This window comes from Gavia stellata, chromosome 10 (genome assembly GCF_030936135.1).
Source record: "Gavia stellata isolate bGavSte3 chromosome 10, bGavSte3.hap2, whole genome shotgun sequence".
NCBI classification, from domain to species: domain Eukaryota; kingdom Metazoa; phylum Chordata; class Aves; order Gaviiformes; family Gaviidae; genus Gavia; species Gavia stellata.
In genome coordinates, this window is record NC_082603.1 from 24,717,335 (window position 1) to 24,739,619 (window position 22,285).

At 57.2% G+C, this 22,285-nt stretch overlaps 2 protein-coding genes across 2 annotated transcripts in view; one reads left to right on the forward strand and one right to left on the reverse strand.

Moving 5' to 3' along the window:
- DMAP1 (DNA methyltransferase 1 associated protein 1) overlaps positions 1 to 3,678 on the forward strand; it is a 28,833-nt gene extending 25,155 nt beyond the window's left edge. Inside the window, exons 8-9 of the mRNA XM_009820934.2 lie at positions 403 to 475; positions 2,367 to 3,678. Coding sequence (XP_009819236.1) covers positions 403 to 475; positions 2,367 to 2,713 — 420 coding nt within the window. The 3' untranslated portion in view covers positions 2,714 to 3,678. The remainder of the gene's footprint in view (positions 1 to 402; positions 476 to 2,366) is intronic.
- A 7,179-nt stretch (positions 3,679 to 10,857) lies between these two features.
- Positions 10,858 to 22,285, reverse strand: part of ERI3 (ERI1 exoribonuclease family member 3) — a 126,054-nt gene continuing 114,626 nt past the window's right edge. The window contains exon 7 of the mRNA XM_059822047.1: positions 10,858 to 11,442. Within this exon, the coding sequence (XP_059678030.1) occupies positions 11,360 to 11,442 (83 nt within the window). The 3' untranslated portion in view covers positions 10,858 to 11,359. The remainder of the gene's footprint in view (positions 11,443 to 22,285) is intronic.

Sequence of the window (22,285 nt, forward strand, 5' to 3'; positions counted from 1 at the left end):
CAGGCCGGCTAAAGCGAATAAAGTAGGGCAGCATTGCACATTAGCCACTGTGTAAATGAGCCCTTTGATGGGCTGGGCACCGCGGGAGAGGGTTTGAAGCCAAGAAGAACTTTTGTTGTTAATTCAGTGACACATGGAAACTGTAAAACAGCGTGTCTTGCACACACACGAGAGAGAAAATAAAAGCCCTCACGACCGGGCTTTTCAATACCTGCCCTCGGACCTAGTCTGAAAACTTTCAGCCCCTGTCTCCCTCTCTTACCACTTGATTTTCCTTTCTCTCCCTTTCTTTTTTTGTTCCCCCTGCACTATAAAAAGAAAAGCTCTCTTGCCTTTTGAACTAGACGGCTGTGAGTGAGGGCTATCTCTGAGCTGTGCGGCTCTGTTACCTTTGTGTTCCAGATGAAACTGCCAAGCTCGGTGGGACAGAAGAAGATTAAAGCCCTGGAGCAGATGCTGATGGAACTCGGAGTAGGTGAGTAAAGGGGGCACGCGAGAGAGAAAGAGACACACAGAGCTAGCCTTTGTTCTCGAGATGGGCTATTTTTTCCCCTACTAATACAGCCAGTTTCTTGAATAACAGTATGTGAATGGTTTTTAAAATATTTTGTGTTTAAAAAAAAAAAAAAAAAAAGAGAGGGTAAAAGCCAGAACAAGATGCACAGGGTTTTTTTTTTTTCCTCCCAGTAGAAAAATGTTTTAAAAGAGCCTTTGTTTCTCTCTTGTTTGGGCCTTTTTAACCATCAAGAGAGGCAGCACAGTATTAGGAAGGCAAATCTCAGCCTTGCCGGGAGAGGTACTTCTAAGTGTGTTAGTGACCATGGCACACGCATTGTTCAGGGCTGCCCTGTCTTGCTTTCAAGCTTCGTTTCCTCTTAATTTACTGCTCACCGTGGCAAGTCCAAAATGCGTCTGGGACTGTTCATCCCCCCTTTATAGGTTGCATGCTGTGTGAAAATCTGGAGCATCTTTGCTGAAAGGCGAGTAAACACACATCCCTCACTCTTGAACTCCAGTGTCTTAGCAGCAGAAAGAAGGGTTCACTTAACATGTACAATACCTGCTCACAGCTAGAAGGGAGGAAGTCCAGCCCATGGCTAGCTGCTGCCCTCCATGCAGTGGGTACAGCTTGCAGGTACTACAGGTCCCAGCATGCAGTGCCCCTTGATTAGACACCTGATGATCCCTTTTCCCCCCCAGTGTGGCTGGGGAGATTTTTCAAAATAGAAAAAATAAAAAAGAAGGAAAAAAAAAAACCTTATTGGTGATTTAGAAGAGATTACTGAGCCTGCTCCCAGCACTGACTTCTGTTAACTCTTGTTAGTTTTTTGGGCCAACTGGTTTATGGCTTGATATGTTGTCTCAGAGACTGTGTGCAGTTCTGAAGGTCTCCTGTGGCTGGTGAAAGTGGCTCAACCAGGGTGGTTTCCCCTTTCTGCTTTAAAACTAAGGGAGTTACTGTCTTTGCTTGCTAGGGAGGCCATGGGGAAGGATGTGAGTACTTCTTAGAGCTCACTTTCAATGAGGGTAAGGAGGGGTTCCTGACTCCCCACTCCTGCCTTACAAAACACACATATCTTGAGGGCTTCCTGGTGCTCCAGCCCTGCTGTGCCTTAGAGTGCAGAAACACACCTGGGCTTTGTGTGGGTGAACACAGTGCTAGCAGGAAGGGGTCATGTGGGTAGCCCTGCGGACAGGGGGCCACTGCTGTGTATCATGCTGTGTATCAGGACAGATGCACACAGCTTCATAATTTTCTTCTCCAGAACCTGAAGCTCTTCCTGGCTCTCTGTGTGTGTGTGTGTGATGGGCTACAGCAGAATGCATGGTATGAGGAGGTGATCTGTCAGCCCCTGCTACAAGCAGTTCAGGTCTGCATTAAAACATGTCTGTAACACAGCAGCAGAACAATTCTCTGCCTCAGTCCTACCCTGGGAGGAGCAACAAGAGAGGCAAGGGAGCTCAGCCTGTCCACCCCTTGTTGGTGAAGGTGTAGGGAACAGCAGGAGCTCTTCTGTCCTCTGCAGCAGCGTGTGAGGATTTGTTCCCAAGATTGAGCTCCCTTCATATGACCTGGTGGGTAGCAAGGTTCAGTTGTCTGGTCTGATCTGTGTCTTCCATCATCCTTCACTCGTTGAGTCCTGGACTTTGCAGGTTCACCCTTAGTCCTTGGCCAGAGCCAAAGGACAGCCTGGAAATTCAGGTCTCCAACCCTTAGGGATGCCGGTTGCTAATGAACCATGTGATGGGAGTGAGGCTCCTGGTGTATCTTTGTGGGAGTGAATGGGCAGCCAGGACCTTTCTAGGGATCTTCTGCTGTAGGGTTGCAGGTCCGGGTGTTTAACAGAACCCCTTTTTCTCCCTAGATCTCAACCCTATGCCCACAGAGGAGATCGTGCAGATGTTCAACGAGCTGCGGAGCGACCTGGTGCTGCTATATGAGCTGAAGCAAGCCTTTGCCAACTGCGAATATGAGCTGCAGATGTTACGGCACCGCTATGAGGCCTTGGCCAAAGCTGGTAGTATTGGCCCCCTCAGTGTGGAAGGCGCCCATCCAGATGGCCAGGCAGGGCTCGGCATTGAGGAGGGCAAGGGAGATGCCAAGGACCAGATCATTGATGTAGTAGGAGCACCACTGACCCCCAACTCGGTGAGAAGGAAGGTTGCGGGGGCAGAACAGGGAGCACTCAGGTCTCCAACGCAGATGCCCTGACAGGCGCTGGAGATGCTGCTCTGCTCTCCCTCCAGGCGTGCGCGTCCAAGGGAGCACAGAACGCCTGTTTCCCCCAGGTCCCAGTGCTGCTCTCTGGGCTTGTCTCCTGTGCTGGACAGTGTTGTTGGTGCTATAGGTGAGGGTCAGCAGGGCTTTCTACATCCTGCATGCAGGCAGATGGCTTGACGTGGATGCCACCGTGGACCAAAGCAGCAAGGCTTTGGGTGACGAGAGCTTGCACTAGGGCAGCAACAGTGATGCCAGTACAGCTGCAGGCCTGAGGCATTTTTGTTGTAGACACAGCCCTATAAAGGTTGCTCAGCAGAGGGAAGCGAGTGGGGAAAGCAGTCTTGAGATGGTGAACCATGACCTGCCCAAGTCCCTGGAGTCAAGCAGTAGCCCTGCCCTGGAGCAGGAGGCTTGGGAAGAAGTGTTTGAAGAGTGAAGGGTTTTTTTTTATACCCTACTTCCAGTGCCCAGAAAGGAAAGCCAGACCTAGGGGTTCTTCCACTGTGAGCCCTGTGGCAATGTCCTGTGCATGTACCTCTTCAGGGTGTGAATCACCAGCCTCTCCTCCCTGCCTCCATGAGGGCAGGCTGCCCAGCCTCTCACCACTGCCTCAGGGCCAAGGGTATGCCTGGGGATCAGCTGAGGTTGCTTTCCCCTCTGTGCAGTCCCCTGGCACAGCTGAGCTGAACTGCCTGATAAAAGCTGCCCATCTGCACACAGTGGCATCCCCAATGCCTCAGACATACTGCCCCTGGTAGCGGCACAGACCTTTACTTTCTAAAATGTATAATGTATTGCAGGATATTGAGAACACCTTGTCTGTCAACAGCAGAGGCAACACATTAATCTGGACTTGAGTAATATCCTTTTTGATTGTGACAATATGGAGTCGTAAGGAAGCGTTCCACTGAGACAGGTTCATGTTTGCAAAGGAGTCTTCTGAATTTTTTTTCTTTCCCTACTGCATTCAATCTGAAATCTCACCCTTCCCTGCGGTCCGGAGTGTCCTGGTTTGCAAACTTTTCGGGCTGATTCACAACACACTTGCTCTCCTTTAAGACTGTGCTTGTTGGGAAGGTGGGAGAGGTGGTGGTGATGGTGGCCATGGCTGCAGGAGGAGGGAGCCTGTGTGTATGTTTCTGACCACTTTGTTCCTCAGTGCCACCTCCTGGAATTGGAAACAAAGGGGTGGGCCCAGGCAGCACAGAGAGGGTTAAACTGACCTGGTCTCTGACATATTTGAAAGAAATATAATCAAGTTAATTCACTGCAAGGCAAATTCAGTACCTAAAGGGCCCCCATGTTAAATACAGCACTGACCTTTACCGGCTGATTACACAAAGACGACACAATTAGATTAGTCCAAGACAAAAGGTCAAGCACATTCACACTGTGACCATTTTATGCTACCTTTTGAGGGGGGGAAATTACATCCCAGCTGGAGGGGTATCTTGGAGAGGAGGGGAATGGGGCTGCTGTACCATGTTCTTGCCTGGCTCGGGTATGTTTGGAGAGGAGGGGAATGGGGCTGCTGGAGCTGTACCATGTTCTGCCTGGCTTAGGTATGTTTGGAGAGTCAGGCAGGGCCTGGCACTGTGCTTGCCTTGAACCTTTCCTGTGGTTCTGAGCAATGTGGTGGTGGGAGAGACCAGCAGCCTGTGGCCCACAACCAGCTTTTGCAAGGATGGGTTGAGCTGAGTGGAGGCCGTGTGTTGGTGATGCTCCCTGCCCTGCCCGGAGCTGGCAGAAGCAGCCCCAGTGCCTCTCGCTCAGCATCATGGCTAAAATTGGCTGCTGGAAGATCACCGGGCTGGAGTCGGCTCTGAGAAGGGGGGTGGCTGGGGCAGTCACTGGCTGTTTGGCTGGTGGGGTGCATGCATGTGTCCCCACCCTGCACAGCGATAACCCTGAGATGTCCCAGGCCCTGGTGCGATGGGGACAGTGTGGGAGGCAGTGGGCCTAGGACACGGTGCTGGGAAGGCAGCCTGCCCCTGCAAGCACAGCGCTTTTCCCCCACCCTGGGGCACTTGTAGTAGGGGTAGCAATATTGGTAGTGCAAACAAGCAGCTCTCTCCAGAGCAAGTGCAGCGGTGCTTTGTAGTGGACTTTCCCTCCCTTGCCTCCTGCAGCCCTGGCTGTGGGCGCTTGCGAGTGACACCTTGCCCTTCCCCTTGCCAAGGCTGCTTCAGCGGTTTAACCCAGCCATGCCAGTCTTGAACTCCTGAGTTCAAGTGTGTGCTTTGCCACTGAGCTGCCAGGGGCCCTTGGGGGAATCATTTAATCTCCTTGCTTCAAATTCCTCTGTGTTGGAGAATCCCTTTGTGCTGTCTATCACTGCCTGTCCATGGCATTCCACGTGTTGGATTAAGCATGGATTAGTTCAGCCTCCAAACCAGCTGCTCCCATGAAGCCAGATTTTTTTCTCTGGAGAGAAGTATCTTGCTCCAGATGTTGGAGGGCGTGAATGGCAAAGCCAGGAATAGGACTAGGAGTCCTGACTCCTGAGCCCTGCCCGGCATACCTGCATTCCTTTCCAGGAATTGGAACAGATGGGCAAAGGCACACCAGGGTCTTGAGATACTGGTTGTGGCAACAGTAGGTTGCTACCATCCCCCTTGGCCAGCAGTGGGGATGGGGGACATCTCAGCAGGGTGCTTTAGCCCAGATTAGGAGAGGCGTCTACCAGTCTCAGCAGTGAGACCGCATGGGGCGGGGGAAGCCTGGCACCATTCTGCCCTGCCATGTCCACTGCATCCCTCCTACCCTGGCTGCCTGTCCACCCTCTCCTAGGGGCTGTGGTGCCCATCGCTGACCATTAAAGCTGAGCTGGGATCCCCCCAGTGCTGTCTGCCACTGACCCTGGTAGGGACTTTACTCCGGGCCTTCAGGAGGTGAAAGGTGAGCCGAACTCGGAACAAATTAGTTCCAAGCAGAAGTTCAGCCAGTTACTCCAGATTGGATCCTTTGATTTCTGCAACTCAGACTCCACTCAGTGATCTGTAATGAGTGACTCTCAGAAATCCTCACATTGCAGCACTTTGTTCCTGAGCTCACAAGTCAGCCCATTAATGGGTAAAGGAAAGGACCTTGAGTCTAAGAAGTCTAGGTTCAGAGTCAGAATTATTTGACTTTTAAGCTTCCTTTATCTGAACTCCTGCTGACTTCTTGTTTTCTGAGCCTGTTTGAAAGCTAGAAGTTACATTGTTAAGATCAAACATTCTCTCTTCCCAGATGGAGTTACAATATGTGTCTTTTATATATATATATTTTAATATATATAGTGTATATATACCAGGGTGTATATATATTCCTCTCTTTTTTTTTTTAATCGTTCTTTCCATTAAAAGAAACTAGACTTGTAGGCTCTTGTAAATTATAATGTAAAACATTTTTTTTAACCAGACAGTTCCCAATTTTGCCCAAGGCAACTGGAATAGCTGCGCCACAGAAGGCAATAGGAAGGTGATTAATATGAATTTGTGACATATTTGAAAGATGGGTCTTTTGCCATATAAAGATTATCAAACACATGTGCTCTTCCCCATTAATTCTGCAGCCCTCCCAGGAAAGCCACAAAGCCCAGCTCCTTTGTTTCCAGGGTGGGTTTTTGTTTTTTTAAATGTACCTTTCGGTCCCCTTGATTACCACGTATTTGATTTTTATAGGGCATCTGTTCACACTGCTGTGTGGGTTCTCTGGCCCTTTTATTTCCCCATTAATCGGATCCCACGAAGGCAGCCGTGCCAGGGCCTCTGACGAAATCTGTGTGTGTGTTGTATTTAACTTTTAGCCGTGCAAATTCCATGCTCTGTTTGTCGTCTGCCCAGCGCCCAGTGGGAACCGGGGGCCGCCTTCCCGCTGGGGGAGGCAGCGGGGCCTCCCACCATGCGTGCTGCCGCCGGGAGCACACGCGTGTGGGACCCGCAGGGCTGGAGGAGCAGGGATGGGCAGGCCTGGCTCATTTCAGAGAGTGTGTCAGTGTTGCCTTGTCCATCCCCTGGGTGCTTGCTGCCTGGGGCAGTGGCTCTGCAGGCCTTTGGGGACGGGATGGCTGCAGGGGTGGGTGCGGCGGGGACCTGACCGCAGTCACCATGCCTTTACAGCGCATGCTGCAGCACCAGCCTTCGCCGCTGCCTGCAGTGCGTTGTGCAAAGTGGACCCAATCTCCCACTGTGCAGGGGGGACCCCAGGGCTCTGGCACTGTGTGTCCCTACAGCACCCATCACACGGGGTACCTGGTGGCTCTGGCATACCTGGGGCACCTCACACGCAGAGCCTGGCTTTGGGTGCTGACCCTGCCGCCGTCTTGGCCATAGAGTATGTGCAGTGCCTAGCAGAGAGTCTCGCCGCAATGCGATATGGCTAGGGTCACGTTTCCTTTTTGGTGTGAATGGCCCCATCTTTCCTATGGCTGGATTCACCCCTGAAACCTTGTCAGCGAAGGGTGAGGCTTACCAGAGCCTGCCAGTCTCACTCAAGCTTATCGGTGCATGCCGCCCAGAGAAGAGGTGGGTTTTTTTGAGGAGCTGTGGTTCTCTGTCAGCCTCCTGCTCTGCTCCTGGGCCACTTCATGGCAGGTCTGGATGGCGGGGGAGCATTCCCAGGCTGAGCATCCTGGCACAGGTGGCTCTAGCTCAGAGCTGCTCTGCCCCTCTCTCAAGGCCCTGCTCCTTGGGGCTTGTTGCATGCCAGCTTGCTTGGTCAGGGCTCCTGGGACCACTGGGTTGTTGCAGAGCTCAAGCCCTTTCTCCTGCTCACTCCCAGACCCTGTACCACAAAGATGATCGTCCCAGAGCCCTGTCCGTGTCAGGGAGGTGACATCTGCTGCAAGTGTGCCATCCCAGCCCCTTGTCACTGCTGGATTAGGTCTCTCCCTCCCATCATATAAGGACCTGGCTCTGCCTTCAGCTGAGCAGATGGCAAGGTGGTGTATTGGGCACTGCTGGGTGTGATGCTGTAGCCCCGTGGCCGGCTCTGGGTCAGGTGGTTGTGTTTTCCATGTGACCTGACTGGTTCTGCCTGCTGACCCTCGTTTTTCTTTTGTTTCCCATCTCCCTCTTGGACCAGAGAAAGCAAAGGGAGTTGGCCTTCAGCTCCTCCTCCATCAAGAAGGTGAAGAAGCTGTGAGCCCCCTGCGCTGGGCGAGGAGGAGGTGCAGAGCTATGTGCAGGGTCAGTGCTGTCCTGTCCCAGAGCCCCCAGGGACAGCTGGCTGCCTGCAGCCATGGGGCAGGATGGGGGCCTTGCTGGGGCAAACACTGCAGTGCTCCAGAGACCAGCAGGAGCCATACCCTGCCCAGCACCATGGCCCCAGTCCCATCTGACCTCTGGAGCAGTGTGACCTCTGAACATCTGCAGCAGGTGCTGGAGGGCGGCCCCGGGGCTGCGCAGGGCCCTGCCGGCCGCCGCTGCTCCGCCCAAGGCCATGCATGGCTGCCCTGCAGCTGTTCATGTTAGCTGCAGTTTGTTATGCTGGTTTTTTTTTTTTTTTTTACATGCCAGATTTTTGTGAGCCTCCCTGTAAATACAGAACCCGTCACTTGTACTGGAGCAGAGTTGTTATTAGTCCCGGTGAGCCTGTGCGGAGCAGGAGGAGATGGTGCGAGCTGTCTTGCCTCCACACCGGGCAGGCTGGGTGCCACTACTCGTACTGGGAGCCCTAGCTGCCGGTGGCTCTCCCTGAGCCCGCCCGCCTCGGTTGCAGGGCTGCAGCAGGGGTTGCTGCAGCCCCTGCTGCCTTCGGGGCCACCAGGCCCTGCTCCAGGCTGCTGCAGAGCTGCTTGCGCTGGGCTGGGGAGCTCCCTCCAGCATCCCACATGCCCAGCCCCCACCTAGCTGCTCTCCTGCGGTGGATCTTGCATGCACCACGCTTGCAAGCGCCGCCTCGCCTGGGTGAGGGGATGCCGCTGCCAGGAAATGCTCATGTTGTCCCCAGCACTTGCTGTCAGGTCCAGTTCTCCTCCTGCTGCCCTGCCCACGGCAGGTGGACACCTCTGGCTTCAGTCTGTGGTGAGAGGGGCCCCCGGTCCCTGCGCCCCATGTTTTGCAGGGCCTTGGAGGGGCTGAGGCATCGCTGATGCCAGTGATGGGAGCCTGGGTTCGTGCACTGCCTCTGTGGCCGCCACGGGCACGGGTGGCTCTGGCTGCGTGCCCTGCTCTGGGCTGCTGGCCCACTGCCCACCTGCCCACCCCATGTCCCATCTACGCTGCCTTTCAAGTGTAACTGGTGATCGATCCACCATGACAACGTCCTCTGAGTCACATTCTCGCCTGCAGAAGTAAAGGGCAAAGGCCAAGTTCTTAGTTTTCATAGAAAACTAATTAGACGACTCCATCGAAAATAGGTCAATAAAGCTGATCAGGGGCTGCTCAGAGGGAGCCATTAAAACCCCCATGATCTTTGCTTGGAGTAAGTGGGCTGGGGCTGCCCCTTCCCTCCAGCAGCTGCCCACTTCGTGCCAGCTGGACAGCTGTGTCCCCGTCACCCAGCGACACTGCGGTGCTGGGCAGGTCCCTTGGGCACGTGGACGTGGTGGTGTTTGCTGCACACCTTCGTATGGCTCCTGCGCATCATGGTGCTGTTCTCGTGCTGGCTCTGCTGCCCGGGGCAGAGCGGGTGCCCCAGTGCCTTGGGCAGAGCCACGCCGGCTCCAGCCTGTAGTGGAGATGCTCTAAGTGCGGTAGCGGCCGTGCGGGTACAGCATGCCAGGCTGCAGGGATGACAGATGCCAGTGGGACATGGTGGTGGCTGTCACCCTGCACAGGGCAGAAGGCTGCGCTGGGGCGCACCCATGGGAGCAACCCAGCTGGGACGGGCTGGTGGCATCCTCGGGGCAGAGCTGTCCTGGGGCACAAGCAAACCTGAGGTGGTGGGGGAGACTGCTGGGCCCACCCACGGTGCCCATGCTGGAGAGCGGGGCAGTGCTCCCAGCAGCAGGGAACTCAGACCTCCCTTTCACATCCAAAAAGTTTGCTATTTTGGGGAGCATGGACATGCTGGGGTGCCATACCCCAGTGAGGGCAGCCCCACTGTTGGGGCATCCTGCTCCCACGTACCCAGGTGGCACAGCCCCGCCTCCACCCCCCCGCACACATTCGCACATGCATGGGCACAGCCCAGGCTCCTTTACCCCCAAACTTTATTCATGTGGCACATTTACAGCAAGGATTGGAATAACTAGACAATGAAAATGCTGGGTTTGCATTATCGGTTGGTTTAACTGGAACACCACACACCATGCAGTCATGTACCGCCAAGTTCAGTGCCTGTATTGCCCTTCTGGCTGCCTTCACCGGCTTCGCTCCAGGCCATGCACGCACGGGCCCAGGGCTGCAGCCTCCCTGCAGGTCAGCGCCCGGACGAGGGCTCCATTCAGCAGGGCCCCGGGGCTGGGTGACACCGGGGGGATGTGCACCCTCAGCCTGCCCCACGGCTGGCCCCCAACTGCCCTGGCCGGCCGGGAGCCCACCCAGTCGGAGGGGATTTGCTCGGCAACTTTCTCAGGCAACAAGCCAGCTGCTGCTGAGCGTCTGCAGGGACCTGCGAGGGGCACGGCACGGCCCGTGGGGACCGTGGGCACGTGGGGGGCCAAGCTTCAGCTTGGGAACCAAGGGAGGCTGGACGGGGTCAGAGGGGAGCGGGGTCAGGGGCCTGGGGCAATTTGCAGCTCCCCTGCTCGGGTACCTTGGGCTGGGGGCCAGCGCGCGCTGGCACGTCCACCGCCGGCAATGGACGTGGTGCTGTGGCGGGCCTGGCCCCGGTGGAGCTGGAATCAGTCAGCGGGGCCGGCGCAGGGCTGGGCATCCCACCAAGCCCTGCAAGAGGCACGAGCAGACAGGACGGGGATGGGATGGGACGCAGCTCCACGTGGACACTGTTCACCTCCCTCCTGCCACCCGTCCGCCTGCCGGGCCCCTGCCCCACTGAAGGGAGCCCTCCGGGGCCCCGCAGCCCACGGTGGGGCTGCCAGGGGCTCTGCAGCGGAGAATACAGGCACTTCACCTTGAACATAAAGAGACGGATCGCGTTTGTCACATACAGGAGTCAGAGAGGGGTTAGTGTTGACTCAAAAAGGGGAAAAGGCGCTCGGGGGAGAGGCGGGGGGGCTGGCGGGGAGGGCGAGGGGCCGTCTCGACACTGCTGAGCCTCCGTGAGTGCTGCCCGGGCGCAGTGATGCGCCGGCCTCGCTGCAGCAGCCGTCAAGGCCTGAAAACATAAAACCAGAGAAAAGAAAGAAGAAGGGAAGGTGGGGACGGCCCATGCCAGGGAGGAGATGGGGGGATGCTCTGGCTACGGGGCGGGAGAGGGAGGACGGGGTGGGATATGGAGGGAGGGACGGAAATCGGGAGCCAAAGAAAAAGAACAAACTACGAGTCTAAAATGTGGTGCAAGCGCCCTACACGGCTGTCCGCTAGCATGGCATAATGTCCGGAGCAGCCCAGAGAGGGAGTCACATCAGGTCTACACAGATTTGCCTTCCCATATATACAACCTCTACTGGAGTTAACAGCTGAAATTGAGATTTTTTTGTGTCGGTTCCTCTGGCCTCGGTTGCCGTTTTTTTTTAATGCTGGAGCCCGTCCTCCCCGCCTCGCCGGCGCCGGGCACATGCAGCCCTTGCCTGGCTTGCCTTGGGGATCAAAAGGGTTTGGAGGTCTGCTTGAAGATGAAGCCTCTATGGGCCAGTGTCTTCATGATGTTGGCGATGTTCTTGCAGTCATCTGCAGAGAGATCATAGAGATGCCGGGTTAGAGCCACGATCCGACTGGGAGCTGTTGGATCAAGCTCCGAGTCTCACGCTGGGGCTGTGCCTGGAGCTGCACGACCCCTATATCCCCGCCAGTCCAGGCACTCTGTCCCAAGTGCCTTCCAGTGATGTGGGGCGAGTGTGGGGTCCTCGGTTCCCCGGCAGTTGCCACCTGCATCCCGGTACGGCCCTGCGCTGCACTGGGATGGGTCCATGCCCAGGACCCGGAGGCTTGCCTGGGGCAGCGGCATCGCCCAGGCTGCTGGCTGACAGATCCCTGTGTCCTCCAGGCCAGTGCTTGCCCCACAGCCTGTGGGGAGCCAGTGGATGGGGAAGGCAGTGTTGCTGCAAGCTGGACCCACGCTGCCCCCCAGCTCTTGGCTAGCAGCTGCTTCCCTGCAAGCCCAGTGCCGGTCACCCCAGCCTCCTCTTCCAGCACCCCTGTCCCTCAGGGGTACTGGCCAGCAAGAGGCTGTCCCCACACCAGGATGGGGATGGCAGGTGATGCCCTTCTCCAGCCAAGCAGGGTCCTCTCCTTCCTCGTGCCCTCCTTGGGCAGGAGCTGTGTGGCACCTGGCTCTCTCTGCTTGCCACTGCCATTCGGGATTGTCCCCGTCCCTGCCAGAGCAAACCCTTGGTGCTACCCCGTGCCCACCAGCCCCAGGCTGGCAGGCAGCGGGTGGCCGGGCCAGTGAGCTGCAGCCATCCCCGGCGCTGGGCCGCGGTCGAAGTGGGTGCCGGGGGCTGGCCGGCAGCACTGCGGCTGCCAGAGCGACTGGCGGCGGGGTGGTGAGCCAGGGAGGGGGGAAGGCTCCGGCTGGTGTTATTTACCTGGGACTAAACGCAGGCACCGTTTGCTAAAATAGAAGCTGGGCTTAAATTGATTCCTGGTGTCTATATTTCATGTTGAAAATTGGCTTGTAAATCCATGTTTTGATCTATGAGGGCCGTCTCCTTAAGAAAAAGCAAGAGTAAATGTGTAATTTCTCCCTTGACAGCACACGGCGCAGAGGCGATCCTTCTTCCCGCTCCCCTCCGTTTCGGGACAGCTCCACTCGTTCCGATTACCACTCTTTCTTCCTCGCCCCACGCCTTGATGTCTCCATTTCATTACCGCCCGCCCATTTATCAAGCTGTTACCGTAAGGGTGACTTTGCCCACTTGCGTGTGGCAGCAGGGCCCGGCTGACACGGGGAGAGGGTGCCCCGGGAGGGGGGGGCGCAGGCAGGGCCCCCCTCTCCCTGCCGCCGCTGGATGGATGTTGTGGTGGAGGGAAGGCTGCATCATTACTGATGTGTAAATGATAAAGAAGCCTCCACATCCATCTCCCAACTGTAAATCCAGGGAGTGCTTTATAATCAAGCTACAGCGATAATAATGTGAAATTAGGTCTCTCTATCAACGGGAGGAGGCCTTTTAATCACGGCTTAAAGGGTGCAAACGCTGTTTATCATAATTGAACTGTATCCGGGCTAATTGTGGCCATATTTCACCGTCTAGGAGACAGCAGGCTGCCTGCTGACAGTGCCGCGTGCTGGATTGAGGGCCCCGTGCAGACGGGCAGCGCTGCCCTGCTGCCAGGCCCTTGCCTGCAGGGATGGGGCTGCCAGGCTGCCTTGCTGTTCCCTGCCAGACCAGCAGCCCTGCCCAGCCCCACTGCGCTCGGTGACCCTGTGGCAAAGCCATCAGTTGTCCCCCAGCACTGGTCAGAGGCGCAGGGGGCTTCCCCTGCGTGCAGCTCCCCGGGGGACCGCCCTGAGCTGCCGGGGACCCTCCTGGCTGATAGCTGGCAGTGGGGAGAGGTAACGTCCCCATCAGAGCCACATGCCTCCCGAGTGTCCCCCCCGCCAGGCCCTCTCATGGTGTGCCAGGCTGGGGAAGGGAGCTGGGCATGAGGACAGCCTGACAAAGGAGAGGTGTCCCCAGCCCCACTGGCTGGTGTGGGGACAGAGCCCAGCCTGTCTCTCTGTGCCTCTGTCCTCTCCGCTGGCTGAGGTGGAACCAATGGCTCCGGAAGGACCCTGGAATTGACGGGTGTCCTGCCTGGCCAAGGCACACTGCCAGCTCCCGCTGCCACTTGTTCCTGCTCAAGTAAGCCCGTCACCATCCTTAGGACCCCCTGCTCCATCCATCTTGCCCCCCCGGCCAGCTGAGCCCCTGGGAAACCAGCACCGGGCCTGTCCCTGGAGCCAGCTTCAAGTGGGACCTAACAGGGAAATGGCGTCTCGAAAGCTGGGGAAACTGAGGCAGGGGGAATGCAACCGTTTGTGGCCAAAGTACCCCCACCCCACAGCCAGCCCTGGCCTGGCCCCCCAAAAAAGTAACAGCAAATCAAATCCTGGCCTCTGACCTGTGTCGGGCGGGCAGCAGGCAGGTGTCAGGCGAGCGGCTTGGGTTTGAAAGCACAGCCCTGGCCGCGGCCCTGCACCACTCCCAGGCATCCCGCTGCCCACCTCCCTGCCCAGACATCACCCTGGGCTGGTGTGAGCCACTGGGACTTGGCTATTGCTCCATACTGCTGAAAGAGAAACTGCGCAGAGACCTGGGGAGCGGCCAAACTGGCAGCGAGACCCCATGGCACCTCCTGGGACCCCCAAGCTGGTCCCCAGGGACACCCTCTGGGACCCTGGCTGCTTCCTAAACCCCACGAGCCGTCTCCCCAAAGCCCTGATGTGCTCTTGCGCCGGGTGCCAGCACTGAGAGCTGCCTTTGGGCTTTGGGCTACCACCCTGCAAAGCCAGTGGGACCCCGGTGGGTTGGTGCCACACGCACGTCTGCACCAGCAGCACCATCGTCACCATCCCAAACGATGCCACAGCCCCCTGGCAGCAGGAGCGCCAAGCTCGTCATAAGTCATTTAGTGAGACTCATTCCAAATCAGCACTAAGGTAAACACGCTTATTATAATTATCCATGTAAAAAAAAATCAACAACAGCAGAACAACTTTCTAATATGCAATTACAGCCATCTATTGATTTTACAATGTAATCTGCTCCGATTGATTTAATAACACAATTATAGGCTGGCTCTCGGGATATTAGAGTGGGAGATTTTCATAAACTCCAAAGCAAAAAACTAAGCGGCTTTTAAAACAACACAGTCAGATGGCTGTTTGGGGAATTATTAGCAATATGAAATCCTCTAAATCTGGCCGTCGTTACCTTGTGAAAGGAATTTCTATTACAAAAATGGCAATTGACAACCTAAGAGAGCGCGAACGGGATTACTTTGCTGCTCTTTCAGTGCTTAATCCATTGCAAAGGTGACCACGGGGCGGGGGAAAAGCGGGGTCCGAGGCAGGCGAGGGAGCATGGGCAGACCTGGCCACCCTGCACCCCCAGCCCGGCTCTCCCCGGGGGTGCAAGTGGCCGCGGCAGGGCTGCCCCAGCACCCAGGCTGGCACCCACCAGGCCCGTCCCATAAGGGTGACCCTGCCTGGGGCTGCAGAGGCTGGCAGGGTGCGGAGCCCCCCACCATCTCTATTCCAGTGCACCCGGCTTGCCCCAGTCCCAGACACCTCCAGGGGCCATCGGGGTGCCCGCCTGTGTCCCCAGGCCTGAGCAGGGGGAAGGGGTGAAGGCGGCCCCGCGCCGCCAGCCGGCACGGCTCTGCGGGTGCCGCACGGGCGCGCACACGCACGCGCGCCCCCGCTCTCCTCGCGCTCGCTCCCTCAATGTATTCCTGACTTTATGGGCACATTTTTCTTGTCAAGCTGACAGGGTTGCTAAGTGGATTTCTCCCTGATATGCGGACGGATTATCACATTACTCCAATGTCCTACACAAACATATTACTTTATATTCAATAGCCCTAATGAATATAAACTGCTTTTTCTTTTTTGGGGGTGGGGGGTAATCTATAGATTTTTAATGAGGGCACTATTAACTCCCTCCTCTTTAAAACAGACTTAGGTGCAGCCTCTGAGTAGAAAATCAATGGTGTTATTGTAGGAATATTGTATATTGATATTGTAATAATAAGATGCAATTGATTTAGGGGTGTTGTGCGGTGTGTGTGAAAGGGGTCAGCTTGGGGTTATCCTGCCTCCTTGAAACGGAGCGGCAACTCTGCCCTGCCTCCCTGCCCCTCGCCTTGTTGTGCTGCTTCCGAGCATCGCCCCGCATCCCCCCCGTGACGGCCCCAGGATAGCCGGGGTCGAGCTCGCCCCAAGGCGCTGGGTCCCGGCTGCCTCCAGGACCCTGCTTGCCCAGGCTGCCCGTGCAGTACGGGGCGATGTGCCGCCCTGACCTCCCCTTGCCCTGGCTGGCTTAGCCCCGCCGGGTTTTAACCCTTCTACTTGGTGTTTTAGCATTACCCACCGCAACACTGCACTGCCTCGACACCCACATCCAGCCCTCTCCATGTCTTGCCAAGCTCTCGCCGCAGTGACAACCAAGGACAGGGGCATGTGCACATGTGTGGGGTGGCGGGAGCCCTCTTTTAATTAGGGTTGGAGTTTGCTGCTGTTCAGCATCGCTGGCTGCCCTTGTCCTTGGAGGGGGATGGACATTCCCACATTCCCACCATGCTCCTCTGCCGGGACGGAGGCAAAAACCCCTCAGCCCGCGGCGCTGGGCTCACCACCGGGCGTGCGTCCTCCCTCCGGCTGCTGCAAAGCAGCACAGCTGCGAACCCAGGATGAGCTCAAAGATTTCGTCAGCAGGAGGCTGGCCCGCAGTCCGGGTACCATGCGGCCATGCCGCGGGAACGGGCTGCCAGGAGGAGTGATGTTCACTCAGGGAGAGCATCACCTCCGCACCCACCCCAGGCATCAGGGAGAAGGGAAGGGGCCGCGTCTCCATGGGTGCCGCCCTGCCGGCATTTCCCCCACCTATCCTGCCTCCCCACGGACCAGACTGCGTGGATGCCACCACCATGGGGGCTCGGAGGGCCGAGCGCTGCTGCGACTGCCGTGCGCTGGGCCAAGACACTTGCGGTGCAAGGAGCGAGCTCTTCAATCCTGGCAGCTGCCCAGGCAGGCTGTGGGTGGCTGGGGGAGCGCAGGGCCCCCCTAAATGTGCTCATTTGGAGGCAGCCCTGCTGCACCTGTGCTACGGCCGGGAAGACGGATCACCCCCGGCCCGAGCTGAGCAGGTCCATATTTAAACTGTCCCCATGCTTTATGGGCTGTACAAGAACTGATGCTCAGGCGACGAGGGGCCATTTGTCAATGTTCTAATGGCAGATTACTGTTAATGAATAATATCACTGCTGCCTTTGTATAACAGTTCCCTGCAAAGCGGAAACAGGGCTGCCCGGCCACCGCCACCCTTCGTCTCCCCGCTGCCGACGCCGGGTGACAGCAGGTGGCCTTGTGACTGGCGGGAGCCCTGTGGTCCCCAAGCAGCCCGGCACTGCTGCCGGTGTCCCCGGCAATCGTAAAGGGGAGCACTAGGTGCTGCGTCCCCTCAGTGGGCTGCGCTGCTCCCCATGAGTGGGCTCGTCCCGCGGAGGGGACAGCCGGCAGGGGCAAGGGGTGACAGCGTTTGCCTGGCACATGGAGCCAGGCTCTGGCCGCTGTTCACCCTGTCCATGCTAGAGCCAGGAGGGAGCTGTATCTGGTCTGCATCCATCCCCACCATGACACGCTGGGCGAGGTGGGGACACTGGGATGCCTGGCCACAACGGTGACAGGGACACGGCAGAGCACAGAGCTCCCAGCCACGGGGACTCTGGGGACGGTCCTGCTGGGCTGCTCCCAAATGAACGGCCTCATAATCCTGTGTGTGGGGCGAGGGGCTCCACGTGCCCTGCAGAGCCAGCAGGTATATTAGGTAGAGCTGACAGCGACGCGCAGAATATTAAGAATAACTTACCTCATTATCTGCAATTACGTTACTGCCACACACCTCATTTCTTCACGAAGAAAAGAAAATTAGTTTTATATTGACTTCATCCCAGTGCCTCCCCTGCCTGCCCCGCCACTGAGTGCCCACACGGGCTCTAAAGAGTGTTTGGACACAATTAATACTCGTCACCCCCCACCTGTTGCTGTCCCTGTCCCGAGGGGTCGGGATGCCTGTCCCACTCCCTGCACACCGGGGTCAGTGAAGCCTCCAAATCCGGCTCACCCGAGCAGGGATGCTGGAGCAGGGAGGGCCTGTCTCCGGCAGTTCCCAGGTCTGCAGGGAGGTGACACTGCCGGTCGTCCCCGGGAAGCAGCCAGGCGGACAAGCGCAGCGGAGGGGACCCATCCCACCGTTCAACCTGCCGCTCCAGGCACCTGCTTCCTCTCAGCTGGGCTGGTCACCATGACCCCTTGGGTGATGGGCCGCTTCCTCCTGTCCCCTGTACTGGGGACTGGAAGAAGGGTGACCGGATCTGGGTGGCTGCGGACGCAGCACCACAAGACACCCGGCTGCCAAGATACCCAGCTGCCGAGACACTCGCCAGCCCCACAGGCTGCTGGATGGCCTGGCACAGGCGATGCCGTGCAGGGGGACCCCGAGATCAGGGGCGTTCCAGCTGGAGGGGATGGGCAGCTGGGGCTGAGCTCTCTCGCACCATCCCCAGCAGCTCCTGGAGCCCACAAGCCTGAAGGGCATCAACGTTGCTGGGGCCGAGGGTGGCACAGGGTGCACAGAGCCCTCGGTTTGTCCTCCGGCCCCTGTGACTGTCCCTGCACATCCAGCATCCTCGTCGGCCGGCAGCATCCCTGGGCAAACAAAGCGAGCACTGCCATCGCCCCGCTCCTGGCTGTGGCCACTCACCGGCCAGGAGGGAAGGCGAGCAGCGTGCGCGGCAATACAGGGAAAAAAGCCAATTTCATCTTTATTAGAAGGAGATTTCTCTTTTAGTAATAAGCACACTTCAAATAATTAGCGTGTTTTACGTAATAATGAAATTATGGAAATGCAGGCCACTTATTCAAACAAGTCACCATTACCATATTTTTAAATATTAGACTTAATTAGAGTTTATCACTTCAGAGAAGTACGAGGAGTGGAGATTTTTTTTCCTTTGCAAAAAAAATCCTCATAAAGTGTTTATTAAGAGCGGGTAAGAAGGGGATAATGATCTGTTTGGAAATTAAGGCAATCAAACATTTAATGCTCTGCACTCCTGTAGGCAAAAGCATTCAAATGAGTCAATTATACATCCATTATCCAGGCACGATTAAACAAGGCAGGACGGGGAATTTGTCCTCCGCATCATGCGATTGTCGCGAGGACTTATGTCCACTTAAAGGCAGCTAATAAAACACTAAACTTGGGGAAGAAGAGGAAGGGAGGACTGAGAAAAGGGAAGACAAGGGAAGAGAGGCGGCGGGTCAGTGGGACCGCAGAGGGGCAAGGGTGGGAGGTGGGTAGGGATGGAGCCGTGTCTGCATCCCAGCCCTTCATAAATCAAAGTAATTAAGTTAACATGAAAATCAACTTCACCATCCCGATAAATTACAGCATTTGCATATTAGGACTCAAATGAAGTAGGTAGCAGGCGAGGGGGGCGGGAGGGGAGGAGGGAGTGGGGGGGTCGGGGGAGAAGGATGGGGGGGACGTGCACCAAAAAGGGAACCATTTATTACGGTGAATAACTAATTTCAGAATTTATAGTGCTGGATTTTCGTTCCCGTGCCATTTATATTACAGAAGGAAATTAAGGGGCGGGCAGGAGGCTGGCTGGACATCTTTCTGCGTTATTGCTTGTCTGCCATTTGCAAATCATTATTAATTGTGGCCCATGTCGCTGGTGCAGCAGGGCAGGGTGCCTGGACAGCCAGAGCAGACACACATATCTCTTCATCAGGACCCCAGCCGCTAGCCCTGGAGAGCCAATTACCCCTCCCTGATTGGTATCAGATAAGGAGGGAATTTTTACAAATTAGGGAATAAATAGAATTTCCACACGTGGAGCAGGGAGGGCTTGAGAGGCAGTAATGAAAAACGATACATCACCATCAGCGAGACAACCCTATTCATACGCCGATGCATTACGCTCACTACTCATAATCCCGCCGAATGACAGACAGCCGCCGAGCTGGCCGAGCCGGAGGGGAGCGCATCCCACCGGCCAGCCCGCTCCGAAGCACGACCTCCAGCCGCCAGCACCCTCGCGGCAGCCCGGGGAGGTCTGTGTCTCCGTGGCCGGCCCCGTGGCGCAGCCTCTGCCGCGGCCTCACCGGCCGCGCACCGCCTGCTCGGCATCTCTCCCCGGCCGGTGGGGACAGACCTTCTGGCAGGGGTGATGCAGTGCGGGAGCCGTCCCTGCTCTGCTGCCCGCAGGACGAGCCTCCAAACTCGGCCCTGAGTTTGGCAGCAGCTGGGCCTCTCACCCGACTCCTGCGTCCCCGTGGGTAAAGCACATCTCCCCCCAAATTATCCAGCCTCCCCCCTCCCTTGGTGGCTCATAGCAGCATCCTGCAATTACAAGATCCCTACCTAATTTCATAGAGTATCTCAAGCTGGAAGGGACCCATAAGTATCGTCAAGGATTTTGAGCAAGAATTTGCCTTTTTGTACTATTCAGCCCCAAAATCAGCCCCATGGCTGCCAGCTCCGCTGCTCAGCCAGCCCTGGGTCCCCCCGCACCAGCGGGGTCCCTGTGCCACCATGTGAGCGGTGCTAGGACTCGGGGATGAGGGAGGCAGTGTCGGTTCCAGCAGCCACAGGAGCAAAGGACGTGTTCGGCTCCATCAGGAACAGGCTCGGGTTGGGGGACCTCCATCTGCCCCCGAGCCTGCTGCTGAGGCAGCCCCACTGCCAGTCCTCGCCCAGGGCAAACCCAAGAGCCACCGGCCAGCTCTGTCCCCCAAGCAGGGGCATCCACTTTCAGACCCCAGCAGCTCTCTGTGGCAGCACCGTCCTTTGCCCTGGGATGTGATGGAGCTGGATGGCCCTGAGAATGCAGCCAGCACCCAGCTAACGGGTGCCTGGCATGTGGCTGGCCTTGGAAAGAACAAATCCTGGAAGTGCAGGGACCCTGCTGACATTCGGGAGCCCAGTTTGCACCGTACTCCTCAGCGTCGGAGCCGTGCGCCTCTGCGCCCGTAATTAGCTCTCCCTTATGACAAGCACGTCACTAAACAAAATGCTCGGCAGGAGATCAATCTCGCCTGTAAGTCACGCAGCCTTTAATTTATTCAGCATACAATGTCGCTCCACCGCTGGCTTCCTGTAATTTATACCGTACACTGTTGTGTATTATTTAACTCGTCCGAGTGTTTTACAGCTCGCCTGAAAGTCGCCGTGCAAAATAAAGTCAGGGCTGGGGCACTAACGAGGTGCAGGGAGGATGCAGGCTGCCCCCTTGCTCTGGGGCTGGTATGGGACTCGTGGCCTGGCGCGGGGACACGGTGACGGTGACAGGTTCCCGCAGAAGTTGGTGGCTCAGGACCCCCCTCTCTGGGGCTCTGTGGGTGGTAATGGGAATGGGACGTGGGTCCCCACAGGAGCCCAGTAAACCACAGGCTCCAACGCTGGTGCTTCCGTAGAGGAGGAAGGAGGAAAGGGTGGCGGCGGGAGGGAGAGGGCAGCAGGACTCCTGCCTGCTGGGGCTGGGGTGACTGGGGAGACCCCGCTGGACTTGGGGATGGGACAGGGCAGAGATGCTCTCGGCACCTACTCCTCCTGGCTGCACTAGATGCCGGGAATGGCCAGGCTGGTGCCTGCCCCTCTCTGCAACGTGGATGGAGGGTCCCTGCCCACAGGCGCTGCTCAAACACAGCCAGAGACACCAGAGCAAAGTGCAGTGCGGGAGGTGGCTGGAAGCCCCACGGAGTGGCTCAGCAGATGCAACAGCCTCATCTCCTGGACCAGCCTGGGCAGACCGTAGGGCTGTGGGCAGCTGCCAGAAGGGGACGGGGCATGCAGGGGAGGTGAGTGAGCAGCAGCGCTGCTGGTGTGTCCAGCCCAACCAGTACCAGAGCAAGAGAGAAGTCCAGGGGATGGGTGGGAGACGGGGTCCTGCTGCAGCCACGCTGCCCAGCCCATGGCCTCTCACCACCACGGCTCTACCTTTGCCCTGCCTGCACAACCAGTACCATAGCTGCCACAGTGGGTCTCTGGGGATCCCAGGGGAATTGGTGGGAGCAGGCAGCCCTGCCAGGGTGGTGGGGCTTCGTCCCACAGGCAGGGTGCCGGGGGCTGCACCATCGCCACTTCTCTTGGAGCACACCCCAAAGTGGGCAGAGGGCAGGCAGGCAGCGTGCAGTGGGACGGCTCCTTCCTGGCCTCTCCAGCAGGACACATAGCAGCAGCAGCCAGGCCCTGAGAGGAGGAGGGAGGTCCTACCCCAAAACTGGGGCTAGACTGGGCTGAGAGCAGGCTGGTAGCTGGTGCGGCTGCTCTGAGCAGCTCACCTAGAGCTTGTCTTTGGCCGTGCAGCTGGATGGAAACAGTCAGTGATGTAGAGCTGGATATCCTCCGCAGGGAAGGTTAAAACCTCTGTTCAGTGTAAAGTTGCCATATCTAAGCACTTATGATCACAATATTTATGGCTAGTTTATTCCAGGCTGTTAAAGGCAGCAGTAGTTATCCACAGATAAAGGCAATTCGGCTCCCCTGATGCCTTTTCTCCCCGCGGTGAAGGCATGCCTGGCCAGAGCTGGGTGCTCGTGGTATGTAACTCACCCAATGGTCCCTGCCAGAGGCAATGCCGGGGCTGGGCACGCGAATGCTCAGCCTGGCAGGGACGGCGGCTCTGGTTCTGCTGCATGGGAGCTGCGGGGACAGATGTGGGAGATGCTGTCTCCCTGCCCCTGACTGATGCCGCTGGGGGCCAGGAGGTCCCCAGGCTGCAGGGAGCAATTCGGTCTGCCTTCCTGCTGGTGCCCAGCAATGGTGCAGGTGTCCCTGCCTCCTGTATTCTCTCCGCATGC